General features: G+C 36.9%; 1 protein-coding gene across 10 annotated transcripts in view; it reads left to right on the forward strand.

Annotated features, from left to right (window-relative positions):
- The window catches only part of JAK2 (Janus kinase 2), a 96,224-nt gene that overhangs the window by 46,951 nt on the left and 24,274 nt on the right, over positions 1-24,999 (forward strand). For 8 of the 10 annotated variants that reach the window (XM_075020736.1, XM_075020741.1, XM_075020743.1 and 5 more), the window contains exons 4-13: positions 9,144-9,267; positions 10,067-10,184; positions 10,768-10,913; positions 12,269-12,590; positions 14,982-15,101; positions 18,608-18,765; positions 20,192-20,303; positions 22,000-22,186; positions 24,209-24,336; positions 24,841-24,975. In XM_075020736.1, the coding sequence (XP_074876837.1) occupies positions 9,144-9,267; positions 10,067-10,184; positions 10,768-10,913; positions 12,269-12,590; positions 14,982-15,101; positions 18,608-18,765; positions 20,192-20,303; positions 22,000-22,186; positions 24,209-24,336; positions 24,841-24,975 (1,550 nt within the window). Of the gene's footprint in view, positions 1-2,607; positions 2,744-9,143; positions 9,268-10,066; positions 10,185-10,767; positions 10,914-12,268; positions 12,591-14,981; positions 15,102-18,607; positions 18,766-20,191; positions 20,304-21,999; positions 22,187-24,208; positions 24,337-24,840; positions 24,976-24,999 lie in introns of those variants that run through there. The other 2 variants (XM_075020740.1, XM_075020744.1) reach the window with 2 other exon arrangements.

Raw genomic sequence — 24,999 nt, forward strand, 5'->3', positions numbered from 1 at the left:
ATGGAAATGGTTCTGTTAGATATAACATGACTGGTTGTGTATGTGTGTCATTAATGCTTTTCGTAATCGTTTAGGAAATAAAGTGAGTATATGACAGGGTAGTGTATTTGAAATAAATAAATAAACAAAACATGTTTATATCTGAAAGTCTTTGAATTGTTACATTTACCCAGAGCTTAACATGAACAGGTGCTGAGACCCATAGTAAAATAATTCAAGCATGCATTTTGTGTGTGCGTCTTTCATTGCAAATGTTGAATTTGTGAGTAAAAAAGATTAATTCCAATAAACTTTGGATATTAAAGTGACTGTCTTTTTGTTCCTCATGCACACGTGCGCACGCACACACACGGACACAGAGTATCTCCATATCTTTTTGAGCTCTCAGTGGTACAAGGCTGGATTTGTCTTTTAGCTTTCAGGTGCAAATGAATTTAAAAGGCTTGTAATTCCAAATCTTTCTTTTCCAGTGGGTCACAAATACGAAACATCTTACACCTTTGTGATATTTGTCTTTTGCTATACTGTTTTTAAATATGGTTTTGATGACTACTTTTGGGAGGCATCTGTCAGTTTTTTCTGTGCTGTTGAATGTTCTGTACTGCCTGAGTAGCATGCTGTGAGTTGGTAATTTGCTTGTATATGCTAGTTTCACAAAGATTCTTCTGGGTTTAAGCCCTGTTATTCCTTGGAGTTCTTTAGATGTGGCAGAGTCTAAGATGCGAGTTTGTAAAGTTGCTCTTCATGTAATGTGAGAGCTTTAGGCAGATAAGCACAGATGAGTTCAGCACAAGCACTGCCTGGGATTCACTCTGGGAGACCATGAAGAAGCAGTACAGTATTCAGAGGTTTGCAAAGTTTCAGCTGTGTGAGATTATGCTGCTTTAATGACCTTGTAGGTCTGAGTTTGACAGATGGACCTGGGAGTGTTCTCGAAGTTGCGGTATCTTTTTGATGGTGACTCAAATCAAGATCTTCCAGATACCTTCCACTGTGTCCCCAAGATTCTATAGTCTTTTTCCTCCAGTTGAAGGAAAAAAAAAAAAGTATTGTCTCCTCACTTTAGAAAATATGCCCATACTCATTTCTGTAATAAGGAGAGATTTCTTAGCACTGGTGCCCATGTTTTTTGAGCTTCAGTTTTGCCTCTATTAGGTTTGTCAGCTTAGTTCAGACCCTCAGGTACAGCAACTGTGTGTAAGGCTGGGGGAGGGCAGGGGGTTCTTAATTTTCTGACTGTTAAAGTGGTATTGAATGTTTACATTAGGTGATAGTTAAATATTTGTTAAATGGAAATAAATACCATTGTAGTCACTGTGGGTGTTGCTGAGGGAGTGAAATAGAGAACAGTTTTACTAGATAGTGGTGGGAAAAAATGCTTCTTTGTTTAACTTAAATATTCATGTACCAACTTGCCAGAATATTAAACTGAAGAGAGTTTGTATCCATCAAATTCAGTATGTTCAAAATAACATAGTCTTTGAAAGAATATACTGTGTCATCAACCATGACATCAGGTGCTTTGCTTCCTATCTGACTAGATTGTTTTTGTGATAGGGGAATAACAAGTCATCTGAACACAATTTTTTCAGTTACTCTTCTAATGAATCAGTTACTCTTTTAATGAATCAGCTCACCTTCCAGAAGATCTCCGATGCTAGTCTGAATTCACTGGAATAGTAACTACGTTGTTAGTTTGATTAGCTGTTTCTACTGTTATTGCTGGATTATCCACTTTTTCTTCCTTTTTCTCTGGTTTGAGTTTTTCTTGCTTCAGTTTTCAGATGTTTATTCAGCCTATGTTTTTCTTTGCCTTTCCCAATGACCAGCCCTAGGGAGATATTTATGTGCCATAATCAATTTATCTTTAGGTCTTATTTTTTATAAAACTTAAACCAATTGATATCTTTAGCTGGAATGTTGTAACTGTTCTAATTTCTTGCCTGTCTTCTGCACTATCTCCAGTTTCCCAGGAAAATGTGCAGCACAGGCCATGTATGATATTCTTCTCACCCACATCACAAACATACAGAATCCAATTCCTGTTAATCCACAAATCTAATTAGTCTTGTTTCCTGTGACATCATCTGAAGACTTCATACTCTATTGCTTGTTTTGTCAGACCTCACCAGTCCTTTTCAAGGCTTCTAGCTTTCTGGGATACCAGTTTCTGTTTTGCTGGTATGGCTAGTAACTAGCATCTAGATGTATCCTTTTATACTTTACTGTTTTAAAAATTATTTTGTATGAATAGTACTATTTATCAAGTTGTTTTTATATTTTTCTACTGTTTCAGCATTCTTCACCAGAGTTTCTAAAGTGTATCAGTAGTGATTTATACTCACTTGTATAAATAAAATTTTTTATCATGTTGAGCCTTTATCCTTGTAGAGCTGAGGTAGACAAAGTCCCCTGAAGAGTGGTTTCTGCCTGGCAGCTACTATGGCAGTATTATACAACGTTTTTCTCGAAAGAATTTGTAAATTCATTGCTTTCTAAATTGGTGGAAAAGGCTGAAATGGCTGCAGGTTTTTGTTCTCTTTCATAACAGTTATTAGTGCTTAAATCATGAGGTAGCACTTACTATCATTTTCTGTTTTTTTCTAGGAGGTTTTGTGGTTGCATTGCAGAACATGGAGGTCTGCAAAGCCTATACAATCAAATAACATTTATGTTGGCAAGACTTGTCTTTTCTGAGGTTAGCTCTGAATCAGAATACTTCATAAAGAAGAGAGTGGTTCAGGTAGTAGCCATGTTCAAAATATAACAAACTTGGTAATTGTTAATTAACTTTCTCTGTGATCTGAGCATTTGTTAGATCTGTTGATAGCAGAGCTGGTTACATCAAAGTATGACTGTTTGTTATTGGTGGCAAGCAGGACTGGATATAGGCAAACATCAGCAGTCACAGAGACAGTCTTGTTATGTACCTTTCACACAGTTCAAACAATTGAAGGTTTTCCAGTCTGTGCCGACTTGACTTTAGATCTGTTGTATGTGGCATGTATGGGCTATATAAATATTACTTTGTCTAAATATTATTCTGTAGTTGCATGCCAATTTGAGGCATGCATACAGAAGCTAAGCCTTTTCTTATTTTATTTTAAAAAAACTTTCCATTTCTGGAAAAATATAATAAATAGGAAACTTCTTGTAGGTTCATAGTTTTATATGGAAAACTGTCTGAACATGAAACTGAGTATCACATTTTCTAACCAGAAATGCAAGAATAAATGAAGTGTCTTGAAATTAAGTTTAAATTGACTAGTCAATGTCGTGGTTCAGCTCTTTTATGTTAACTAGTATGTTGATTGCCATGTAAAAAATTATAAATGTCACACCAAAAACAAGGGAAGTCTTTGCTCTCAGCCTAAGAGAGAAGGTGGTATTAAAGGAACTAGCTGATGGTGGAAATGAAATATGATGGATAAATTCTTCTAGAGGTTACAGAATAATTGTTAGATGTGTCCTCTAAATACAGTAGCAGAGACTTGTTTTCCCAAATCATGATCTTCAACCCTTTCACTTTCTCCGCTCTCTCAAATAATCTTAAATGAATTTCTTTTTTAAGCTGTTTTTAATGTGTTTACAACCAGTTTATAGAACTCTCAAGCAGTCAAGGCCATTCGAACACAAATAGTAGTAATAGTTCAGGAAAGCCATCAGAGTTGATGCAAGAGTGAGTGATAATGCAAGCTTGATGTGATATTTTACAGAATAAATAAATAATAAATGTGATTGTTTACAGAATAACTATAAATTTTGTTTATAATTTTTGTTTTACTCAAAGTGTAAATTATGAAAAAATCTAGAAATATGTGTTTAAATATTAGAAAGTGTAACTGAAAATAGCGTGAACTGAATTTTGTTGTGGTGTAGGTAAATCAGATACAGACTATTGGGAACATCTGAGGCCTTTGAATTTGAAACTTGGATGTACTTATTTGTATACAAATAAGAAGGATGGTTTTTATACTATATTAGTGTAACTTATCTATACCAATAATTTTTGCAATAAGATACTGCTCAGTCTCTTGTAAGTGGATTTAAGGGTTTTTATCATCAGATAAAGTAATTAAAAAAAAAACCAAACCAAAACACCAAACCACCAACTGTGAACTGTACAGTGTAACTTACCACAATAATACATTATACACAAGACCAGTATTACATAGAAAAATAATTTAATTTTCAAACTAACAATTTGTTGATTTATTCAATTGGCTGAAAAATATGAGCAAAAAATATATGCATCACTTGTATGTATAATCCAAATAGTTACTGAATTAAAGTTAATGAAGTGAAGGTATTTTTATATTACTCTAGGTAAGTGATTTAGTAAATCACAGTTTAAAAAAAGCCCAATTATAAGGAAAGCATTGCTTTGGTGTTAGCCAACTAAATTTGTGCCATGTTCTTGAAAATCTTAAATTATTAGCAATTCTTGAAAATCTTAAATTATTAGCAAAGTATGCAGAGCTATTGACTTTAACTTTTAAATAGCACACTGAAAAATGTTGTGGCAAAGTCAACCAAGGAGCATAGTTCTGTTTAGCATCTTGCATTTCTGCCATGGCTTGTCCCCCTAGTGTATATGAACCCTACACTTCTGTAGGATGTATCTATCTGACTTAATTTATCTGCTTTCTGACAGGCTTCTGTTCTGATTTTCCCCCTTCCCTTCTTAAATCCTGAAATCTTAACTTTTTAATGGAACTAGAATCCCAAGAGGGAACCAGTTTGATAATCCTGACTGGATCGCTGTGTTACAGGCAGCTAGCAGTTAACAAAAGACCTTCAATTTGTTGGCTTCTGTGTGTGTGTGTGTTTGTTTTAATGTTGATATCCTGAAAATCCACCTAGAAACCTCTTAATTCTTATCCATCTGATTTGAAAATAGATTGGAAATTCCATGGTACTTTCCCTGAAAACTGCTGGTGCCTCCCGGAAAGCCATAAGATAACAGAGAATTTTTAATTATACCAAAGTGAAAACACTGTTTCAAAACATTTAATGTGACTAAGCACTGACAGTGTCTGCAGTCAATTAAACATTTTCAAGGGAGTGGCTGTGTTGCATAATGTGATAATTGGGATGATCTGTAGTACCTCTTTGCTTGTATGGTTCAGAGGAGGTTCCTTGTTAGTAGCTAGAGAATTTTAAGCAGATTTATCCTTAACATACTGAATTTCCAGAATTCACATGGCTCAGAGTGATCATTGATTGTAACTGCCCATTGTGGGTTGGGCGGGGGGGAGGGAGCGGTTTTGGGGGTTTGTGGCGTTTTGCTTTGTTTTGTGTTTTTCTTAAGTGGTAGCCTTTCCTGAAAATCCACACACAAACACACACCCCCAAGGAATAAATTAGTCAGAGCTCTGGGCAGTTCTGTTTTGCCAAGAAAGGAAACCTGTGCTCTGATTAACTATTCAGAAAACATTTTGTTGACAGGATAGTGACACTGAATGTGATGCCAGAGTTCAGTAAGACTCCAGTTTGTATGAAAGATGAGGGTAAGATATTTTTATGTAAGAGAAGCCAAGTGATTTTTCATCTGGTATGTACAAGATTTCATAAGTTTTAGATAGTTTACTTGACAGTTGTATGTGAGAACTGACTAATGTTTGTATTGGACTTTGAAAATTGGAGATTTTAAAATTGTTTTGAATAATTAACTCCATGCAACTAATTGCTTTCATCTGTATATGTCTGCTGACTTACTTATATTCCTGAATAGACAGTTTTGTAAGACACTATTTCTCCTGTAGGCTACACATTGCTTCCACATTTCATAGTGGTGTCTGGCTTTTTATGATGTACAGTTTCTGGGTTTTTATTTTTTCTTTACAGAGGGACATTACCTAATGAAAATATACTATATGGGTGGAAGGGTACCTAATGCCAACGGAGGAAATACAGAAAAATTTTACTTCCTTAGCTGCTTCAGGGTAAAAGAAGTAGTGTGACTTGTCTGGGTGTGGAGCTCTCACATCATAATGAGGAAAGGAAGAAACTACTATGCATATCATTCTTATTTTAGGCTTCAGGTAGAAGTTTGAGGAATAACCTTTCGTGATGTTACTTGACAGTCTGTATAGCATGATGAGGCTCCTTTATTTAGGATTATTTATATACCGAATAAAATACTTGCCAAGAGATAGGGTTTTGTCTTTGCAGTAGTCCAGAAAATTTATTTAATAGGTCTTGCTGGAGAAGCAAAGTGGAGAACAATACTGCTTTATTAACTCTGAGTCACTGTCTCCTCTCCTAATTATTCATTGATTGATTTGATAGCATGGTTAGTGTAGTGCAGAAATCCAGGGGAGATTTTTTAGTACCTTGTGAACAGCTTTTCTTATTTTACTTGTGTTGAAAATACATTTCTCAGAAGTTTTCATTATTGTTGACATGTCTAGGCTTCATCAGAAGACTTTGATTCCCCACCCCCAACACACCTCCACCCCCAGCCCCAGTCTTTTGGTTTTTGTTTCTGGAGAAAGCACTTAAATACTGCGGTTATCATTTGCTTGAAAAGTCCCTGTAATTAAAAGTGCTGGTAAGAATTACATGAAAAGAGACATTTCTGGCCTCTGCTTTCACCAGACTTTTGTGGCCAATTTTCAAGACACTAATAAGGGGATTTGCTTTATTTGTATAATCACTGAACTTTTTCAATTGTAGCAATATTCTGACGCAAATGTGTAATTCTTAAGGGGGGGGGGGGGGGAGAAAAAAGTGTAACTCCTTTTCTTGAAAAACACATATGATCTGTATGTCTTTGAGCACTGGCAGTGAAAGGTACAAGTTACCACTCAGAATTAAAAATGCAAAAGTATGAGGGATGAGTGAGTGCATAGATTACTTTTCATACACAGGAAGACAGCAAGGAGGATTTTTTCAAATTTTTTTTTAATGCCAACATTCTGATTTGTAGAGGGAATTCCAAAGTCATGTTCCTTGCATAGTTAAAGTTTCAGAATGGCAATGATATCATCTGGATTGAAATATCTGTGGGTTTTTTTGGTTTGGTTTGGTTTTTTTGAAAGGTGGGGTGGTGGTGGTAGTGTCTGTAGTGTATTTGGGGAAATACAGCAGCATAACATTTGAATTTAAGAATGTGACTTGGAAATTTTTTCAAGTTTGCTGTGCTTACGTGGGATTGATAATAGGGGAAATGTATTAGTGAGACTAGGTAAATGCTCAACATTGCCTTGAACGGTGTTTAGCATCTGGCTTAAATCCTGAAATAGGCTGGTGGTTCACAGGCATTACATTGTAATTGATCTGAAATTATTTGGGATACAGACACCACACAGCCTTAAAACTGCTAAGTCAGTTGTTACTGCTTTATAGACAACTGATCTGTAATGTAATCTAGTTGATCCCATTTCACACATCAAATGAGAACCATGTTTGGTTGCATGGGATAGATTTCTTTTTAACTCCATAAAATAGAGTTAACTTGATATTTCTCAAAACTCTGATGGATCAAATATGTCTTACTGCACCATAAATTTGCAACATCTAGATTTACAGCCAATCCTTCAGTTACTAATCCCTTCAGGGTTATTCCTTTGGGGGGGGGGGGTGTTTAGTTTTGGTTTCTCTTTGGTTACTTTACATAATGCTTTCCATTTCTGTAGTTTACTGTAAGTCTGTGACTCCCTTTCATAGAAGATCATGTGTTAGGACGTGTAGTTCTGGTATATTTGGGTGAGCTTTAGTTTAAACAAGTGTCAGCTGATTAGTCTGTAGATTTCAGCAGTTTAATCTGAAATCTGCACAACAGACCTCTTGTTCTTAGCCCTCTTACTGGCTCCTTACAGAGACAAACCCCATTTTGTAACAAATTTAAGTTAGTTGTTCTTTAGGACTGAATTACTTTTTGTTCCACAAGCTTATGCAGTTTGTGTGTGGAGTTGATTATTTGTTTCTAATGGATTGTCTTACATGCACTTTAGATGTGACGAAAGAAATTTGGGTCTGGCCTCTTCAGTAGTTACCTAGATGATGTTTAGAACAGAAAGAAAGAAATAAGGGTGTTGGGGTTTTTTTCTCCTGGTTTCTTGTGATGTCATTCTAAGTCTTTGAGCACGGTTGTGGGTACTTCACCTTTTCCTAGAATTCTTTCATCTCTAACGTCATTTTAAGTTACTTTTGTTGTCTTTATCTTGTTTATTTTTTTCAGTTTGTTTTGCCTTCGTCCTCCAAAGTATTTTGCTTTGATGTAGACATAGTTTTCTTTTGTTATGACCTACTGTGACCTTCACACTGTAATTTTCATCCTACTTTCTGACCTCTAGACCTGTATCTCTTTCTGTCTTCCAAATATCTTTGTCAGTGGTTGAAGTTCATCTCTTTGTGCTGTCAGTTCTCAGGCATTTAACCTGTTTTCTGGATTGTAGCACTGGCATTGCATGGATGCATAACATGGCAGCATAGTACAATGCTGTGGTATCTGTCTTATGTTAGGGTCTACTTTCAGCTGGGAGCCAAAGTAAAATTCTGGTGCTGCTGAAGAGTTGATGCTCAACTGGTTTACATAGTTTGTGATTAGGTAGGATTGCTTGTCAATTCTCATTAAAACAATCCTGAATTGCTGAGGGAAAAAAAATAGTTTCCAATTTTGCTTAATTAACAGTATATGTTTGATTTTGTTCTTAACTGAGCTACTAAAATGTAAATGGCAAGTGGTTGTCCTTGTCATAATGAATTTCTTTGTATTGCTTCTAATTTTTCATCGGTCTAAAATCTCAATGCTGACATCTATTTTTGGAAAAGGTAAGGAAAAAGGTAATGTACTGTTCTTAGCTGTTACTAAACAGAGAGGCTAAGAAGCCATTTTATTAAATGCCACACAGAGAAAATCTTGTAATCTAACAGTGAAGTATAGGATAACAGGTGAACACAGTCTGTAGTCAGAGAACATAAAGGAAGAATGAGAAAATAAACAAGCAAAAACAGTCTGCACGTTATGAGGTGATGATTGCAATGCTGTTGACAGTGATAGAGCAGTGCAATGAATAGTTGGAGAATACGTGCCAATCTGCTACTTTTAACCCACAATTTTTATTTTTTTTTTAGTAAGGTTGATTCTTTGTGAAAACAATTTCCTACAAATGTTTATTTCTCTGTTTTTTGTTTAGGTATCATGCCAGTGTATCATAACATGTTTGCACTCATGAGTGAAACAGACAGAATGTGGTATCCCCCAAATCACATCTTTCATGTAGATGAAGCTTCCAGACTCATCCTGCTTTACCGAATAAGGTAATCTAAATCATATTTTATGCACTTTCCATAGTAAAACAAAACTATATGAGAAAACAGAATCAATAAGATATTTAGTTGAACCATAGTTTCTCTAAGAAGTTATGGACAGATTGTTGGTGGTATCTGGATAAGAGATAGATACAAGAATGAAAATTATTGGAGTGAGTTTGAATAACATACTTTATCGATTGGCTATATACCATATGCTTGCCATGTCAGATTGAAGAAACAATAAAAAATACAGCAGAAGTAAAAATAATATTTCTTGGTAATGGTACATCTTATCTTCTCTGTGCTTGCCTGTTTGAAATTCTGATTTCTGCAATGCAAAGTAATTATTGTGTGTAGTCAGGCAGATGTCTGCAATAGAACCCTTTTTCTCTAACCTGATTTTTCAATGTGGACGTCTAAAGCTACAGTCACAGTTTTCCTTATGTAGAAGATTTTGTTTATTTACGTTGCATAAAAGTGGCCTGAGTGTTTTTTTTCTTTTTTTTGGAACTGTCTGAAAGTAAACTGGAAGACAGTAACACAAAATGCTCTATATTCTGATTAGTGAGGATAACTTTGCAGGGCTCCTTGTTCCTACCAGTAGAGTTTATCACCCTGCTTAAATGTTGTGTTACTCTTAAGACACCAAGAACTGGATCCAAAGCCTTCCATTGACTAACTGGGGCTTCATATTGGTCCTCCAAACCAGCCAGCACTAATTACATGTCTATGAAAAGTGATAATATCTGGTGTTGGTAAGCGAAGGTATCTGTTTATTGATGTTTGCTTAAATATTTCCTAACAGGTTTTATTTTCCCCACTGGTATTGCAATGGTACCAACAGAGCATATCGGTATGGCATTCTTCGAGGTGCAGAAAGCCCTGTTCTTGATGATCTTGTCATGTCTTACCTATTTGCACAGGTATGATTTACTTGATTATTTTTTAATGCAGATTGGTAAAGGTTGTTTGTGTTTATTCACTTTCACGTCTTCTGATAGTAACTGTAGGCACTTTTGACAGCTTGAAGCCCACTGAAGATGAAAATTGAATTCCATGTCGTATTGTGTATTTGGAGAGCTGAAGCTCAAATGGCAGTTGTGGGGAGAGCAGTGAGAGAGTGTAGCTCCTTTCCTGTGCCACTAGCATGTGGAAGTCCTTCACTGTGACTTGCATTTTGGACTGATACAATGTACAGCAATATCCTCCCCATATGGACCTTTTTGAGATTTGAAATGAAAATATTTTGAAAACAGTGTTTCTAAGCATGATGGTAGCTGGTATCCATTATGAACACGTGCAGCTTTTTGTAGACAAAGGGGTTCACTCAGAAGAATGGAGTCTTCAAAAAAAAAAACCCACAAAAAAACCCAAACAAGCAAAAACCAACCAAACAAACCCCCCCCAAAACAAAACAAACAAAAAAACCCCACACCCCAAAAATCTTTCATTGATGAGCAGCAGTGCTACAGTTATAATTTGCTTTCTTGAATTCTTCTTTGTCAGTGGCGAGATGATTTTTTGGATGGATGGATACAGATGCCTGTTACTCATGAAACACAAGAAGAATGCCTTGGAATGGCTGTTCTGGATATGATGAGGGTGGCCAAAGAAAAGGACCAAACCCCACTGGCTGTTTACAATTCAGTCAGGTGACTCCATACTTCATAACTGTATCACACCTATTTGATACCTAAACCCAGTATTTTTGCACGTTAGCATCTGGGATGAGATGTTCATCTGGTGGCAATTGATTTATTCTAGCATGGTGATTTCATAAAGCTACCTATCATATAAACTAGAAATTAACAGAAGGCTTATACCATGATGGCCAATCATGTTGGAGTACATGGATTTGGCTCTTAATGAGAGGTAAGGCAGCAGCTACCCAGGTGGGAAAGGATGTAAGCAATAATTTGAGTTGGGAGAGAGCTCTGGAAGTCATCAGATCCAACCCCCTGTTCAGATCAGGGCCAACTTCAAAGTTAGATGAAGTTACTCAGGGCCTTGTCCAGTCAGGTTTTGAAAATGTCCAGGGATGGAGATTCCATTGTATCTCTGGGCAGCTTTGTCCTATGTATGATCATTGAGGAGGATTTTCTCTTTATATAGTCAGTCTCCTCTGTGATACTGATTATCCTCTGTTGCCTCTTGTCCTTTCACTGTCCATGTCTGAGGAGAGTCTAATTCAGTCTTCTCTGTAACCATCTGTTGAAGACAATTAGTAGAACACTTTACCTGAGCCTTCTTTTCTCCAGGCTGAACAAATCAAGCTCCCTTATGCCTCTTCTGTCATGTCATGTGCTCCAGGCTCTTAACCATCTTGGGCAGATTGCTGCTAAACTTGCTTGAGTTTATCAATTCACTTTGGTTTATTAACCTAATCAGTTTCCACTCTAGCTGAATTAATTCTGTCCCTGCTTGGTACTTAATGCTTGATGTTCATCTTTTAATGAAATCTAGCAGGAGGAGTAAAAAACAGAATGAGGCAATGAGTTGGCCAGCTTGTTGCAACTCTTTTGGCCCTTGATATAGAATATGGACTGTGATATAGGAACGTCAGTGAGAAGCAACCACAGTGTTAAGTTCTACCACCTATATTTTCAGCCAGGAAGTCTGTCCTCTAGCCATGTATTTGCCTCCATCTGTGCAGTATCTTCTTTCCAACTTCTATACCAAACAAAGCAACTATGTAACTTCTGCTGCCTTACCTCAAAACTTCAGTAATGACTAGAACAGACATGTCTGGATTTATGGAAAATGCATTATGTAATATATGTTGAAACTGAGTGAGGACAAAAAATGGAAGATAGAAGAGACAGGGCTGTATTTGAAAGAACATGGCACAGATTGAGGAAAGGATCCTTGTTATCCTACAGTTTAAAGAATAAGGTTACTTTTAGAGGAAAAGGTACTTTCATGTTGACTTGTTTAGCACAGAACTAGTTATCTTTGCTGGATTTAATGGATAAAATTAGTAGGTTTTTTGCTGGTTATGTATTCACAGCTACAAAATGTTTTTGCCTAAGTGTGTGCGAGCAAAGATCCAAGACTACCACATTTTGACGAGAAAAAGAATAAGGTACAGGTTCCGCAAATTTATACAACAGTTTGGCCAATGCAAAGCTACTGCCAGAAACTTGAAACTTAAGTATCTTATAAATCTGGAAACCCTTCAGTCTGCCTTCTATTCAGAGGTTTTTGAAGTAAAAGAACCTGGTGGAGATCCTTCTGGAGAGGGAAGTTTTGCAACCATTGTAATAACTGGAAATGGTGGAATTCAGTGCTCAAGAGGAAAACTTAAAGACTGTGAGACACTGGCAGAGCAGGTAATTTTTTTTATTATTTAAATAGTTGTGCAGTTTATAATGTAGCAGAGTGATTGGCTTATGTTAGAAGTTCTGATTTACCCCATGTAAATTTGGTAGGTTAATTTTACTTCACGGTGATGATACAATTTCCGTACAGCTGAGGCTCACAGAAATGTATTGACTTAAACAGTACAGGATTTAAAATTAGTTTTTTATTGAAGTATTAGAAGAAAGTCAATACTTGAACATGTCATACTTCTGTGCTTGACAAATGAAAAATTCAGTGTTGGACCCTTGTTACTGTAAAAAAAAAAAAAAAATCAGTGTGGAAAAGTAATGACCCTGCCCCCAGGTGTAGGTAAAATGCACAAATTCCTCAAATTCTCTTTGAAAGAAGGGTTTTAAGGACTCAAAAACCAGGTAAATTTCCCTGTACCTCTTTCCTGCTGCAGTTAGACTCCTACCAGTGTCTGAGCTAGCAAATTTAAAGTGACATTTTTGTGACTGCGAAGTCCATAGACGGTTTGTTTTGGAATTGGATGCTAAATGGTTCCAGTGAGTGCTAGTAATCGTGTGCTGTTGCATTTTCATTTATCATTATTATTATTTCTTCTGTGCATGACTTCCCAGCATGACTGTTCATTTTGTCAAATTTACCAGAATCTGATACAAACTTATGGCAGTATACATTGAGACTGTGGGCACTTTCCAAGGTAAAATTGAAGGCAAAGTGGAGCACCTGTCAGTTTTCCAAAATAATTGAATCTGTTAGTCTGGCAGTTTTGATGCATTACATATAGCAGTCAAGACCAAACTACAAAAGGTTGCATTTTTACAGTGTGCTATAATAACTTATAAAAACGCTAATTATTTGGTAATATTTTAAAAAAATAAATAATCTGATTACATACCCAAATTTTTTAAGTGTGCTCTTAGAATATTTGTAGATTGATGTTAAGTCCAGTTACCTCATTCATAGTTGTTATGTATCAGCCCTCTGATACATAGCCCTTTCCTAAATTGCCTGTAAGTGCCAGTTGCTCTGGCAGCAGCTAACATAAATGTCAGGTTTTGTAATTTCTAGTTTCAGATGTACGAAACTTATGCATACTATGCTGTTTGGGCCTGGCAACCAAGACTTTAGTAAGAGTGGTGTTTAAACTGGTTGTATTTCCTATAGAGACCACCAAATTATTTTTCATAATTAATATCATCCCACTTATTGACAGAGACATGCTGTAGGCTGAATATATTTTCACCGGTACAGAAACTGTTGATAAAATTGGTTATGAAAACTTAGTAAATGAATAAGGCTGCTTGTAAATGTGATCATAACTCTTGTTTCAGCAAACTGTACCAATGAATCTTTATTAAGATACTGAATCGAAACAAAATTTTTATTTTTTTAAAGGCAGGAATGATACGTGAGGTAGATCATGAAGAAGTTTGTTTTGCTGGTTCACATTTCCAACAACCAGATGAACAAATAAAGCTTCAGGGACTTCAGTGCATTTGAGCTGATTAAGTCTAGCTGATACCCACTGAGTCTTACAGCCTTGATTATTAACCTGTTTATGTATTAGGATATGCTTGCAGCCATATAAATGGCGTATTCTGACTTGAATAAAATCTACTTGCTTTGGAAGAATAATCTTAGATAAATCTACCTTTATTTAAGGATGTTACTTAGCATCTGAAGTTGTACTGAAAACAAAACAAAGTATGATTTATGTAACATTGTAATTTGACTTGTGAAAGACTGAAGGAAGTGGTACAGAATATCATAGTATCAAAAACTACCTGAACTTGCTATCAAAGGAAAATGTGTCTTGGATTTCCCATGTAATTAGGATCAGTGCTTCACGTTACCTAGTCAGTGATGACCATGGGGGGCTGATAGGAGAACCTTCTCTTAGACCCGTTCTTCATTCATACTACTTTCATCTTTTTGGCAGCAGATTTTGCAGCTTGTATCACTCTGAATGAAGCCATGACATTTGGGATTGTTAACAGGCTTTCTAAACCTCTGCAATCAGGATGCTAATAATAAGTTCCCCCCCCAAGAAAAAGCTCCCCCAAGAGACTAATTAAAATGTTCCATTGTTAATCCTTACAAAATACTACAGAGCAAAGAAGTATCTGCAGTAAAAAAAAACCCAACCCATATATGGATATTTCCATTCATGGTTCCTGGATCTTTTTGCATTTTTTAATTGATGCTCCTAGTGATGGTCCTGTAAACACACAACTCCTTTCTTTATTTGTAATGGCATATTTAAGGTTTTATGGTCCTCTTTGTTGCTAGCTTACAAGTTCAGAGTTGTTGGAATTCTAATGCTGCAAATTGGTGGGGATTTTTAGCTGCTATTTATATTATTACTGACATTATATAACCAATATTTATTTCAGGATTTACAAACATACTGTGATTTTCCTGATATAATTGATGTCAGCATTAAGCAAGCAAGCCAAGAAGGCTCGAGTGAGAGAAGAATTGTCACCATTCACAAACAAGACAGCAAGAATCTGGTCTGTTTACTTGCTGTTTTTTCAAATAGATGTTGCTTTGAGCAGACTGTGTGATTTGCTGTGGTATTTATAGTATTGTATAATTAATCACCATGTTAATTAAGCATGAGGTAAAACTAAATGCATTTCAGCAGTATAAGCAGTGTATCCGAACACCAGAGGTCTTTTGCATTCAAAGGTCTGTGCATGGACTGAAACAGAAATAGGTGTTTATAGCTGAGGGTAATTTCTGATACACAGATTAGTTCTTTTCCTTATTGGAGTCTTAAACCTGAGACTGTGTTTTTGGTTATCAAGCATACTGTTTTCAAGCTGTCATGGTAAGCTGTCTGCCAGTGACCAATACATTGAAAAAGACTTCAAAATGCTCTGAAGGAATGACAATACACAGAAAATGAGTATTGCAATAAAATTAATGTCATTGCTTTTACTATTTAAAATTCTTGAAAGAAGATCTTTATTTTATACATGAATGTAAAAAGTTAAGTTGTTTTAGTTTGAATGCCAGCATTGCACTTGAGTCAGGCTTTCCAGCAGGTATAACTGTCACATAGTTGTGTGGTGGGTTGACCCTGGCTGGATCCACGTGCCTAGCAAAGCTGCTCTATCAGTCCCCCTCCTCAGCTGGACAGGGAGCGAAAAATATGACAAAAGACTTGTGGGCTGAGATAAGCACAGGGAGAGATCATTCACCAATTACCGTCGTGGGCAAAACAGACTCGACTTGGGGAAATTAACTGAATTTATTGCCAATCAAACCAGAGTAGGGTAATGAGAAATAAAAACAAATCTTAAAAACACCTTGCCCCCACCCCTCCCTCCTTCCTGGGCTCCACTCTACTCCTGATTTTCTCTACCTCCTCCTGCCCAGCAGCACAGGGGAACAGGGAGTGGGGATTGTGGTCAGTTCATCACCTCTGCTGCTCCTTCCTCCTCACAGGGAGAACTCCTCACTCTTCCCCTGCTCCAGCGTGGGGTCCCTCCCATGGAAGACAGTTCTCCATGAACTGTTGTAATGTGGGCCCTTCCTGCGGGCTGCAGTTCTTCACGAACTGCTCTAGCATGGGTCCCTTCCATGGGCTGCAGTCCTTCAGGCACAGACTGCTCCAGCGTGGGTCCCCTGCGGGGTCACAAGTCCTGCCGGAAAACCTGCTCCAGCGTGGGCTCCTCTCTCCATGGGTCCACAGGTCCTGCCAGGAGCCTGCTCCAGCATGGGCTTCCCACAGGGTCACAACCTCCTTTGGGCATCCACCTGCTCCAGCGTGGGGTCCTCCATGGGCTGCAGGTGGATATCTGCTCCACCGTGGACCTCCATGGACTGCAGGGGGACAGCCTGCCTCACCATGGTCTTCCCCACGGCCTGCAGGGGAATCTCTGCTCTGGCACCTGGAGCATCTCCTCCCCCTCCTTCTGCACTGACCTGGGTGTCTGCAGGGTTGTTTCTCTCACATATTCTCACTCCTCTCTCTGGCAGCTGTTGCTGCTCTCGAGGGTTTTATTTTCCCCTTTCTTACATATGTTCTCCCAGAGGCACTACTACCATTGCTGATGGGTTCAGCCTTGGCCAGTGGCAGATCTGTCTTGGAGCCGGCTGGCATTGGCTCTGTCAGACATGGGGGAAGCTTCTAGCAGCTTCTTGCAGAAGCCACCCCTGTAGCCCCCTTGCCATACAAAGCCAATGCAAGTTGTTTCTTCCTTTATCTCCATGACTGATCTGTGGACTTTCAGGGCTCCTCATCTCAGCCATTTGTGCGACTGGAGAGCTTTCTTCTGTGTGTGTGTGTAAGAGCTGTGTACAGTTCATGTACTTGTTTTCTGTAAAAATAACTTTTAAAAATTCCAAAAATATTTCAATAAGCATTAACTAGTTTTATCGTCTCTCTAATGGTGCTTTTCTTAAAAAAGGCATATGGTTTAGTTTCATTTATAATAGAATTGTGATTTTCATTCATTTCCTGCATTAATGGCACAGAATTAATGACCTGTTAAGAATTTGAAATTTTTTCAAGGCTTTTTATTGAGACATAAGAGTAGCTGGAATATCTGTGATGTCCATCTATGATGCTGAGAGCATAATAATATTTCAGGTTCATGGAGGCTTCCTTATTCTTGAGCCATTAAAATTCTCTTTAAAAATTCTCAATAGCAGTAGTTAGGTACTTGACTGCATATGCTTCTGAGGGTAAAAGTGACTTTCTAAGAGCTTGTCTAAAAAAGTTACTGAAGAGCAGAGTAGGAAAAAGTGCAGTAGTTGCTGTTTTGTTTATGATTTGTGTGTGGACACTTTACAGAGCAGAATTAGCTGATATGTAAATTAGAATTTGTGATTTAGTTTAACCTGTTACACATTTAGTAGAATTCATTTAGAAATGTACTTTACACAGTTTTAGGATACATGGCTTGATTAAAATGGCTGGATTTCTAGGTCTGTTGTTTGTGGGGTGTTTTCCTATCATGTTGAAACAACTGGAAGGATAGTTGTTTCTAGGTCCCCTTTTAATAAAGAGTTTGAAGGCTCCAAACAAATTCTTGGCATGTGATCAAAAGCACCAGCTCTTTTCTTGCTGTCTAGCAAAGAACTTGCCAAGGAATTGTGTTCAGCCACTAAGTGCGTCCCTAGTGTCATGGGCAAACTTGTGCAGCACATACAAAAGCCTGTTCTGTTGGCCTATGCTATTGAATGAAATCTAGTGTGACTCTGTAGATGGTAGAGTAATTTCTCTGTTGAAGTAAAGACTCTCTTTAATGCGCTGATACAACTGATAAAATATTAAGAAAATACAGATAATTACATAAAAATAGACTATATTTACCCTTATTGGCAGTAATAAATATGTTGTTAAAAATGGATTTAATTTTACCCTGCTGTTACCTGTTCAATCTATTCTGCATAGACATCTTCCACACCCCATTTTCCTTTGATGACATTTTCTTCCCTGCTTCCAACCATTGCACCTCTCTTCATAGTAGTTAAAGGTCAGCTTCCATCTCTGACCCAGTCAGGATGCCAGTTTTTGCTGACTACTAGTTAAATTTTCAGGCAAGTGCTTTTCTAGAGATTTTTCTTTGCTACTTGAAGGCAGCCCCATAAATCTTTGATAAGCAAAGACTTTCCTTTAGGAAAAAAGTTATCACTCTGTTGGCAGTGCAGTATGTGCCTGCCATGCTGAGTTGTATCTACAAAGTTTTTCCCTTTCAAATGTTCCCTTTTGCCCTCTTGTCAGCATTCCTCTGCTGTTTCATATATTTAAAGGGGTTTTTTATGGCAGATTTGTTTGGTTTGGGTTTAATTTTGAACATTGAAGATTGCTGACAAGTTTTGGGTGGCACCAGGAAGGAGAACTGTACGAATAGTAGTTAAAAACAATCGTGATAGCTTTAATATATGCATATATTTCTATCTTTTATACCATTACCATATCCAGGAATTTTGTGTTGCCTATTAAAAATTGAAACTCTTTCTCTCCTCCCCCCTTCCCCCCCCTTATCCCCTGGCAATTTAACAGGAGGCTGAATTTCAGTCATTAAGAGAAGCTCTCTCCTTTGTATCATTAATCGATGGATATTACAGATTAACTGCGGATGCCCACCATTATCTCTGTAAAGAAGTAGCACCACCATCAGTCCTTGAAAATATCCAAAGCAACTGCCATGGACCTATTTTGTAAGCAATTTTTTAGCAATGTAACATGGTGATACTATTTTTGAAAGATGAACTTTAGTTGACTGTGAACCATGATGGACATCTTGAAATGTGTATTTGTTACATTTATATAACATAAAATGCTTTAAATTTTTCCTCTTATTTTTTGCTTTGCAAAATACCATGCCTTCTTGACATACTCTAAAAAATGAATTGAAAGACTCTGGCTTTAATTTTGTTCTCTTAGAATTCTTTTTTTCTTCAAGTGAGGCAGGTAGGAAAGTCATGATGCCAATTTTACAGAATTATAATTACTACCATGGCAGCGACATACTGTGTTATAGACAGCATGAGATCATGTTTTCACTGCAGCCTCTAGCAGTTGTATTATCTGAGTTGCCAAGGAGAAGAAAGCAAATTCAGATAACACTCTCTTCAATATTCGAGCAAGGATTGCAGTGAACTGCTAGCCATATAAATTGGAGGGTTTGTTTGTTTTTAAGCAATGTTGTCTCTTTGTTTGCTTTCTTTGTTTTTTAGAGGAGGAATTTTGTACCTTAATTGAGTTTTTTTAACTTTTTTAATAGTTCGTATAGTATTGTTTCTTGTTTGCAAAAGCACACACAGGGACCTAGAAATGTTTTGTTAGGCAGAATAAAATAACTATTTGCTTTAGCTACAGAAAGCTTGAAAGTGGATATGTGCAAGATATGTTGCCTGAAACTAGCACTGTCTACTCAGCTAATATAGAATAGTTCTGTAGCAATGACAGAAACAGGATAGGTGCTATAACATTCAGAAGAGATGAAGGAGGAGAGGGATGGAGACGTATAGAGTTCTAACCACATTTCTTGCAGTAATGACTAATGCTGTATATTGACTTTTATTTAGGGCTGTTTAGAAGGATGTGTAATGAGCCTAGGCCTTTCCAAGCCATTCTGTTTTTCATTCCCTGAGGACAGAAATAGTCAGTGAGCAAGGCTTGTTTAAAGGGAAATTGGTTCTTGTAGTAACAAGTGATTTATTTCAACTCCTCTTTCTTGTTAGCCCTTTCCCAAGTTAAACCCATTTTTTCATCCACACAAATATTTTGTTAATTTTAGCTTATTCATTAGGCACTTTTATTACAATTTTTTCCATAATGGAAGTTAAAAGTCGTATCATAAGCTTAGGGGAATATACTTTTTTAGGCTGTAAGATTTCTCATTGAACAAATAATTGTGGTGTTTTCAGTATTAAGAATTTTTAATATACTTTTCTCTACGTAAGCAGCCACCCTGAATACTGGAAAATAAAGGGACAAAAAGGTTAACTTAAAGGAAGCTGTAAAAAACTGAGTTTGAATTGTTGTTGTATTAGGTATCTGGTAATAGTGCTCATTGGCCAATCTCTGATGTTCCTGGATTTTGAAATTATGCAATATTAAACTTTTTCTTTTTTATTATAGCATGGACTTTGCTATCAGTAAACTGAAGAAAGCAGGTAATCAGACTGGTTTCTACGTTCTTCGTTGCAGTCCTAAAGATTTTAAAAAATACTTCCTCACCTTTGCTATTGAGGTTTGTATTCTGCCTTAGATGGTACCTGTGTAATCTTTGTTGCATTGTAGTAAGGAGCCCGGGATGTTCAGTAAATTATTCTGAATTTTCTCTCCAGAATGTTTGTCTGATGTGTATATTCTACAGCTACTTCTGTCAGATTGTCCAACTTTCAGGGTCTTGTGAGAAACATCAAAATACTTGTATGGTAAAGAATCGCTATGACACATACCATATGCCTAGGAGAACCAGACAGGTGGAGGGAAGAGAGCTTGAGAGTTGTGGGGATGGTGACATGGCTTTTGGGACATGTAGTAAATGTTTGGGGTTTTTTTTCTTAAGGTTTGTTTGGGGTTTTTTTTTTTTTTAGTTGGATTTTTTCCTGGCATTTCTGCCTACCCACCTTCCTCCCCTCTTCCAAATAGGGCTTGCTTAGACTGAGTATACAGCCCTTGGTGATCTGAGAGTGTCTCTCCTTAACAGGTTCTTCTGGGTTTGGGTCCTTTCCTCATCCCCACGGTGGGGCCAGACGGATTATTTGCAGCTGTTACATCAACACAGATCTGCTGCATATCTGGTGTTAGCTAGTGTGGGAGTCACCCTTGAAAAGCCTGCAATTCTCATGTGGCTAAAGAACCAGATGTACCTCTGCTCTGTGAGATTGCAGTTAGTGATAATACAGTACTTTAATATTGCTGTTACATAATTGCATGATCTTGTTCCAAGGATGGGCTTCTCTTTAATTAAATCAACAGAGCTACCATTGGGTTTTTAACTAATGAAGGTAATATATGGGTTTTCCTGCTGGTGTGCAGCAAGCTAGCAAGTTCGCTAAATACTGTCAGAGATATGTACATATCTCTGAAAATGACAAAATAATGTTGATGTTTGGATGGAGAAGGAAACAGCCATTTTAAGATCAGGCTCACAAAAATTTTATGTCCAGTCAGTGAAGTGTGTTTGATAGGGAGATTTTTAGACTAAGACATCCATCCCTGAGCAAGCTGAGAGGGTCAAAGCCTGAGAGTTAAGTTTCTGAGTTAAGTCTGCCATCAAGTGACCTAGCTACATTTTTTTTTCCCCTCGTTCTTAGTCTTTCTGGGTAAGCTGTTAGAAGGCTTTTGAGATTCAGATTTTGTTGGAACATTTTCCACAGTGTTGATGTGAAGGACCATGAAAACACTATTAAAAGCTCCTCTAGTTTAAAAATGTTCAATGGGATCATTTCAAGACTCAATGTAAAAATAATTCAGTGCATATTGAAAATCTGTGCTAGGAACTAATTGCTTAGAACTGTACTGTAGATGACAGAAAAATAGAAATACAGCTGACATCTCCAAATGCTTGCCAGAAGAACATGGAGTTGTGAGCATTTGGGCTATTGCTTCTAAAAATTTTGTTGGAATGTAAGGGTGAAGAAGCTTTCATTACTAGCTCTGAAGGATCTTTCCTAGGATCTGTTATCTATTTTCTCAGGTCCATCTTTGCAGATTTCGTAACATTTGTTTTTCTTAGCATCACTGAGCTAATTCCAGTGATGGGAGTGGAATCATGTTTTCTCAGAATCACTTTTACGTAGTGAGAACAAAATAACAAATTATGGTAGTATTTTGCTGAAGCATTCTTTCTTTAATTAGTAGAGTGCTATACATTTAAATAAGCTTTCAAATACTAAATATTGATCAATTTTATTTTTAATGGAAAAAAAACTCTGCAGCGTGAGAATACCACTGATTATAAACACTGCTTAATTACAAAGAATGAGAATGGAGAATACAACCTTAGTGGAACCAAGAGAAGTTTTGGTAATCTTAAGGATCTGCTGACCTGTTACCAGACAGAAACCGTCCGTTCAGACAGCATAATTTTCCAGTTCATCAAGTGCTGTCCTCCAAAACCAAAAGGTAAGAGAGAAATTATTTCTAAGCAGAAGAGTTTCCATCTTTTAAATTAAAGATTTAAAAATAAGTTAACATTAAATGACTTGCTGGTAGGTTGTCCTGGTTTCAGCTGGGATAGAGTTAACTGTCTTCCTAGTAGCTGGTACAGTGCTATGTTTTGAGTTCAGTATGTGAAGAATGTTGATAACACTGATGTTTTCAGTTGTTGCTCAGTAGTGTTTAGACTATAGTCGAGGATTTTTCAGCTTCTCATGCCCAGCCAGTGAGAAAGCTGGAGGGGCACAAGAAGTTGGCACAGGACATAGCCAGCCAGCTGACCCAAAGTGGCCAACAGTGTATTCTATACCATGGGACGTCCCATCTAGTTTAGGAACTGGGAAGGGGGGGTGGGGAATCACTGCTTGGGGACTAACTGGGCATTGATCGGCAGGTGGTGAGCAATTGCACTGCACATCATTTGTACATTCCTATCCTTTCATTATTGCTGTTGTCATTTTATTAGTGTTATCATTATCATTATTAGTTTCTTCTTTTCTGTTCTGTTAAACCGTTCTTATCTCAACCCACGAGTTTTACTTCTTTTCCCAATTTTCTCCCCCATCCCACTGGGTGGGGGCGGAGTGAGTGAGCAGCTGTGTGGTGCTTAGTTGCTGGCTGGAGTTAAACCACGACATATATATATATAGATATATATGTTTGTGGTTTTTTTTTTTTTAAATTTCACTGACTTATTTGTGCATCTTCTTAGGCATAGTTTTCAGTCCTAGTGTCTGCCAAATTTTACTTTGTTATAAGAAGGTATTCCAGAAGGAATCATGGTAGCCACTTCCATGGTTAGAAGCAAAACTGGTTTCTTAATTGCAGTGGATTGTATGCAGCAGCATTTCTTCAGTCAAGTGTTTTCCTGTCTTAAGAAGGAAAGAGCTACTACATGTATCATTTCTCACTGAGGATAGTTCCATAATTAATGGAACAAACAATGCCAGTTAATTTCTTTCATTGTTTGTTGACAGCTGAATTATGCCAAGGCTGCAGTGTGATCTCAAATTCTTTTTAACACTGAAAATACACATGGAATAGAGCTTCTGCCTGAGTGGCTTTTTCTTGAATTTACAATAAAGGTTTTTACCTAACTTTGATATTCCTAGTATCTTTCTCCTTTATGAATTCTGATAACACCTGCCCTTTTTGCTTATTCTAAGTAGTACTATTTACAGTTAATATTAGTAAGTCTTTGTCTCTGTCCAAGTGCCTACTTAAACAAAAACTCGAGAGAACAGACTACTTGTTATCACTTTCACCTCTTTCAAATTTGACTGAAATTAGCCAATTAATTCAAAAAGCTTAGAAAAGATTTGATAAGTAAATACATATGCACACTACAGAGAATAATTTTCTAACCTTATTTCTATTGAAACCAAAAATGTATATGCATCAGAATTATAAATTATTGATTAAATATAGTCACACACACATGCACGCATATAGCCACAAATATGTTTTACTAACAGACCTGGTCTGCTTTATGGAGACCCTTTTTTCAAAATCACTTGAAGAATAATTACTCTAGTAAACGTAAGGCAATGAGGATCACTAAGGTGCTGCCAGGGTAAAAATATGTAAAAGCTTTGAAGAGGCATCAAAGATACGCACATGTTTAACGGAATGACTTTGTAATATAAAAGAAGAAGGTACCTTACATCCCCTTTACCCATCCCTGATTGTTACCAAAAATACAGAAGTTCAAATGTGAAAAGAGGCAGGAATATTTTCAGAATGTAGGAGCACTTAAACTTGAAATAGCTGAGTGAACCTAAGTGTTTTGCTGATGAGAAAAAAATTGGACTTTGAATTTGTTTAATGAAATACTGTGTGGTTTTTTGAATAAACTGATCTCAATGTGATACCTTCTTTTTGTTGGATTAACAGCTTCTCATTAATAATCCTTGTGAAATAGTACTGTTTTAGTTTCATATTTTACAAATTTACTTTGTTTTTCTCCCCCTTCCCCCCTTCTTTTCCCAGATAAATCAAATCTCCTAGTCTTCAGAAGCAATAGTGTTTCTGATGTACCTTCATCACCTACGCTACAGAGACACAATAATGTCAACCAGATGGTCTTTCACAAAATCCGGAATGAGGATTTAATATTTGTAAGTCCATTAGTTGCTTCTTCCACTGCAGATGGTTGGTTTAATACACACTAAGTTTTAAAAAACTCAGTATATGTGTAAAAGAGCCTTATCTTAGCTAGGAGATTTTGCTCTAATCTTTCCTTAGAGTTGTGAGAGAAAAGAATATTTTTTTAAAATTTCTCCATTAATACAAGTGAGTGTTTTTAATTATGTGTCCTTTTGACACTTGTTTTCTTTATTGTAGGGATATCTAAATATATCTTTAACAGCAATTTCTTCCTCTCTGGTTCTTGCAGCAAGTTATTTTCTGAGATCCTTGAGGAGTCAATAAAAAAATAAGCAAAGATTTAAGCTGTTTCTGATTATAGTTGCTTCCTTGTCCCCTCAGTCTGACTCTAGAGGTGTATGAGCTGTAAAGATTTGCATATGCATTACTTAAGGTAGTTGTTTAAGAGATCTTTTCAAAACAGGCGGAGATTACTGATTTTTTTTTTTCCTATCTGTATCCTTCCTGTCTTTTAGGAGGAGAGTCTTGGACAGGGCACATTTACTAAGATTTTCAAAGGTGTAAGGAAAGAAGTGGGAGACTATGGCCAGCTCCATCAAACTGAAGTTCTTTTAAAGGTGCTGGATAAAGTGCATAGAAACTATTCTGAGGTTGGTGTGATTGTCAACTTCTAT

This window comes from Buteo buteo, chromosome Z (assembly GCF_964188355.1).
Source record: "Buteo buteo chromosome Z, bButBut1.hap1.1, whole genome shotgun sequence".
Lineage (NCBI taxonomy): Eukaryota > Metazoa > Chordata > Aves > Accipitriformes > Accipitridae > Buteo > Buteo buteo.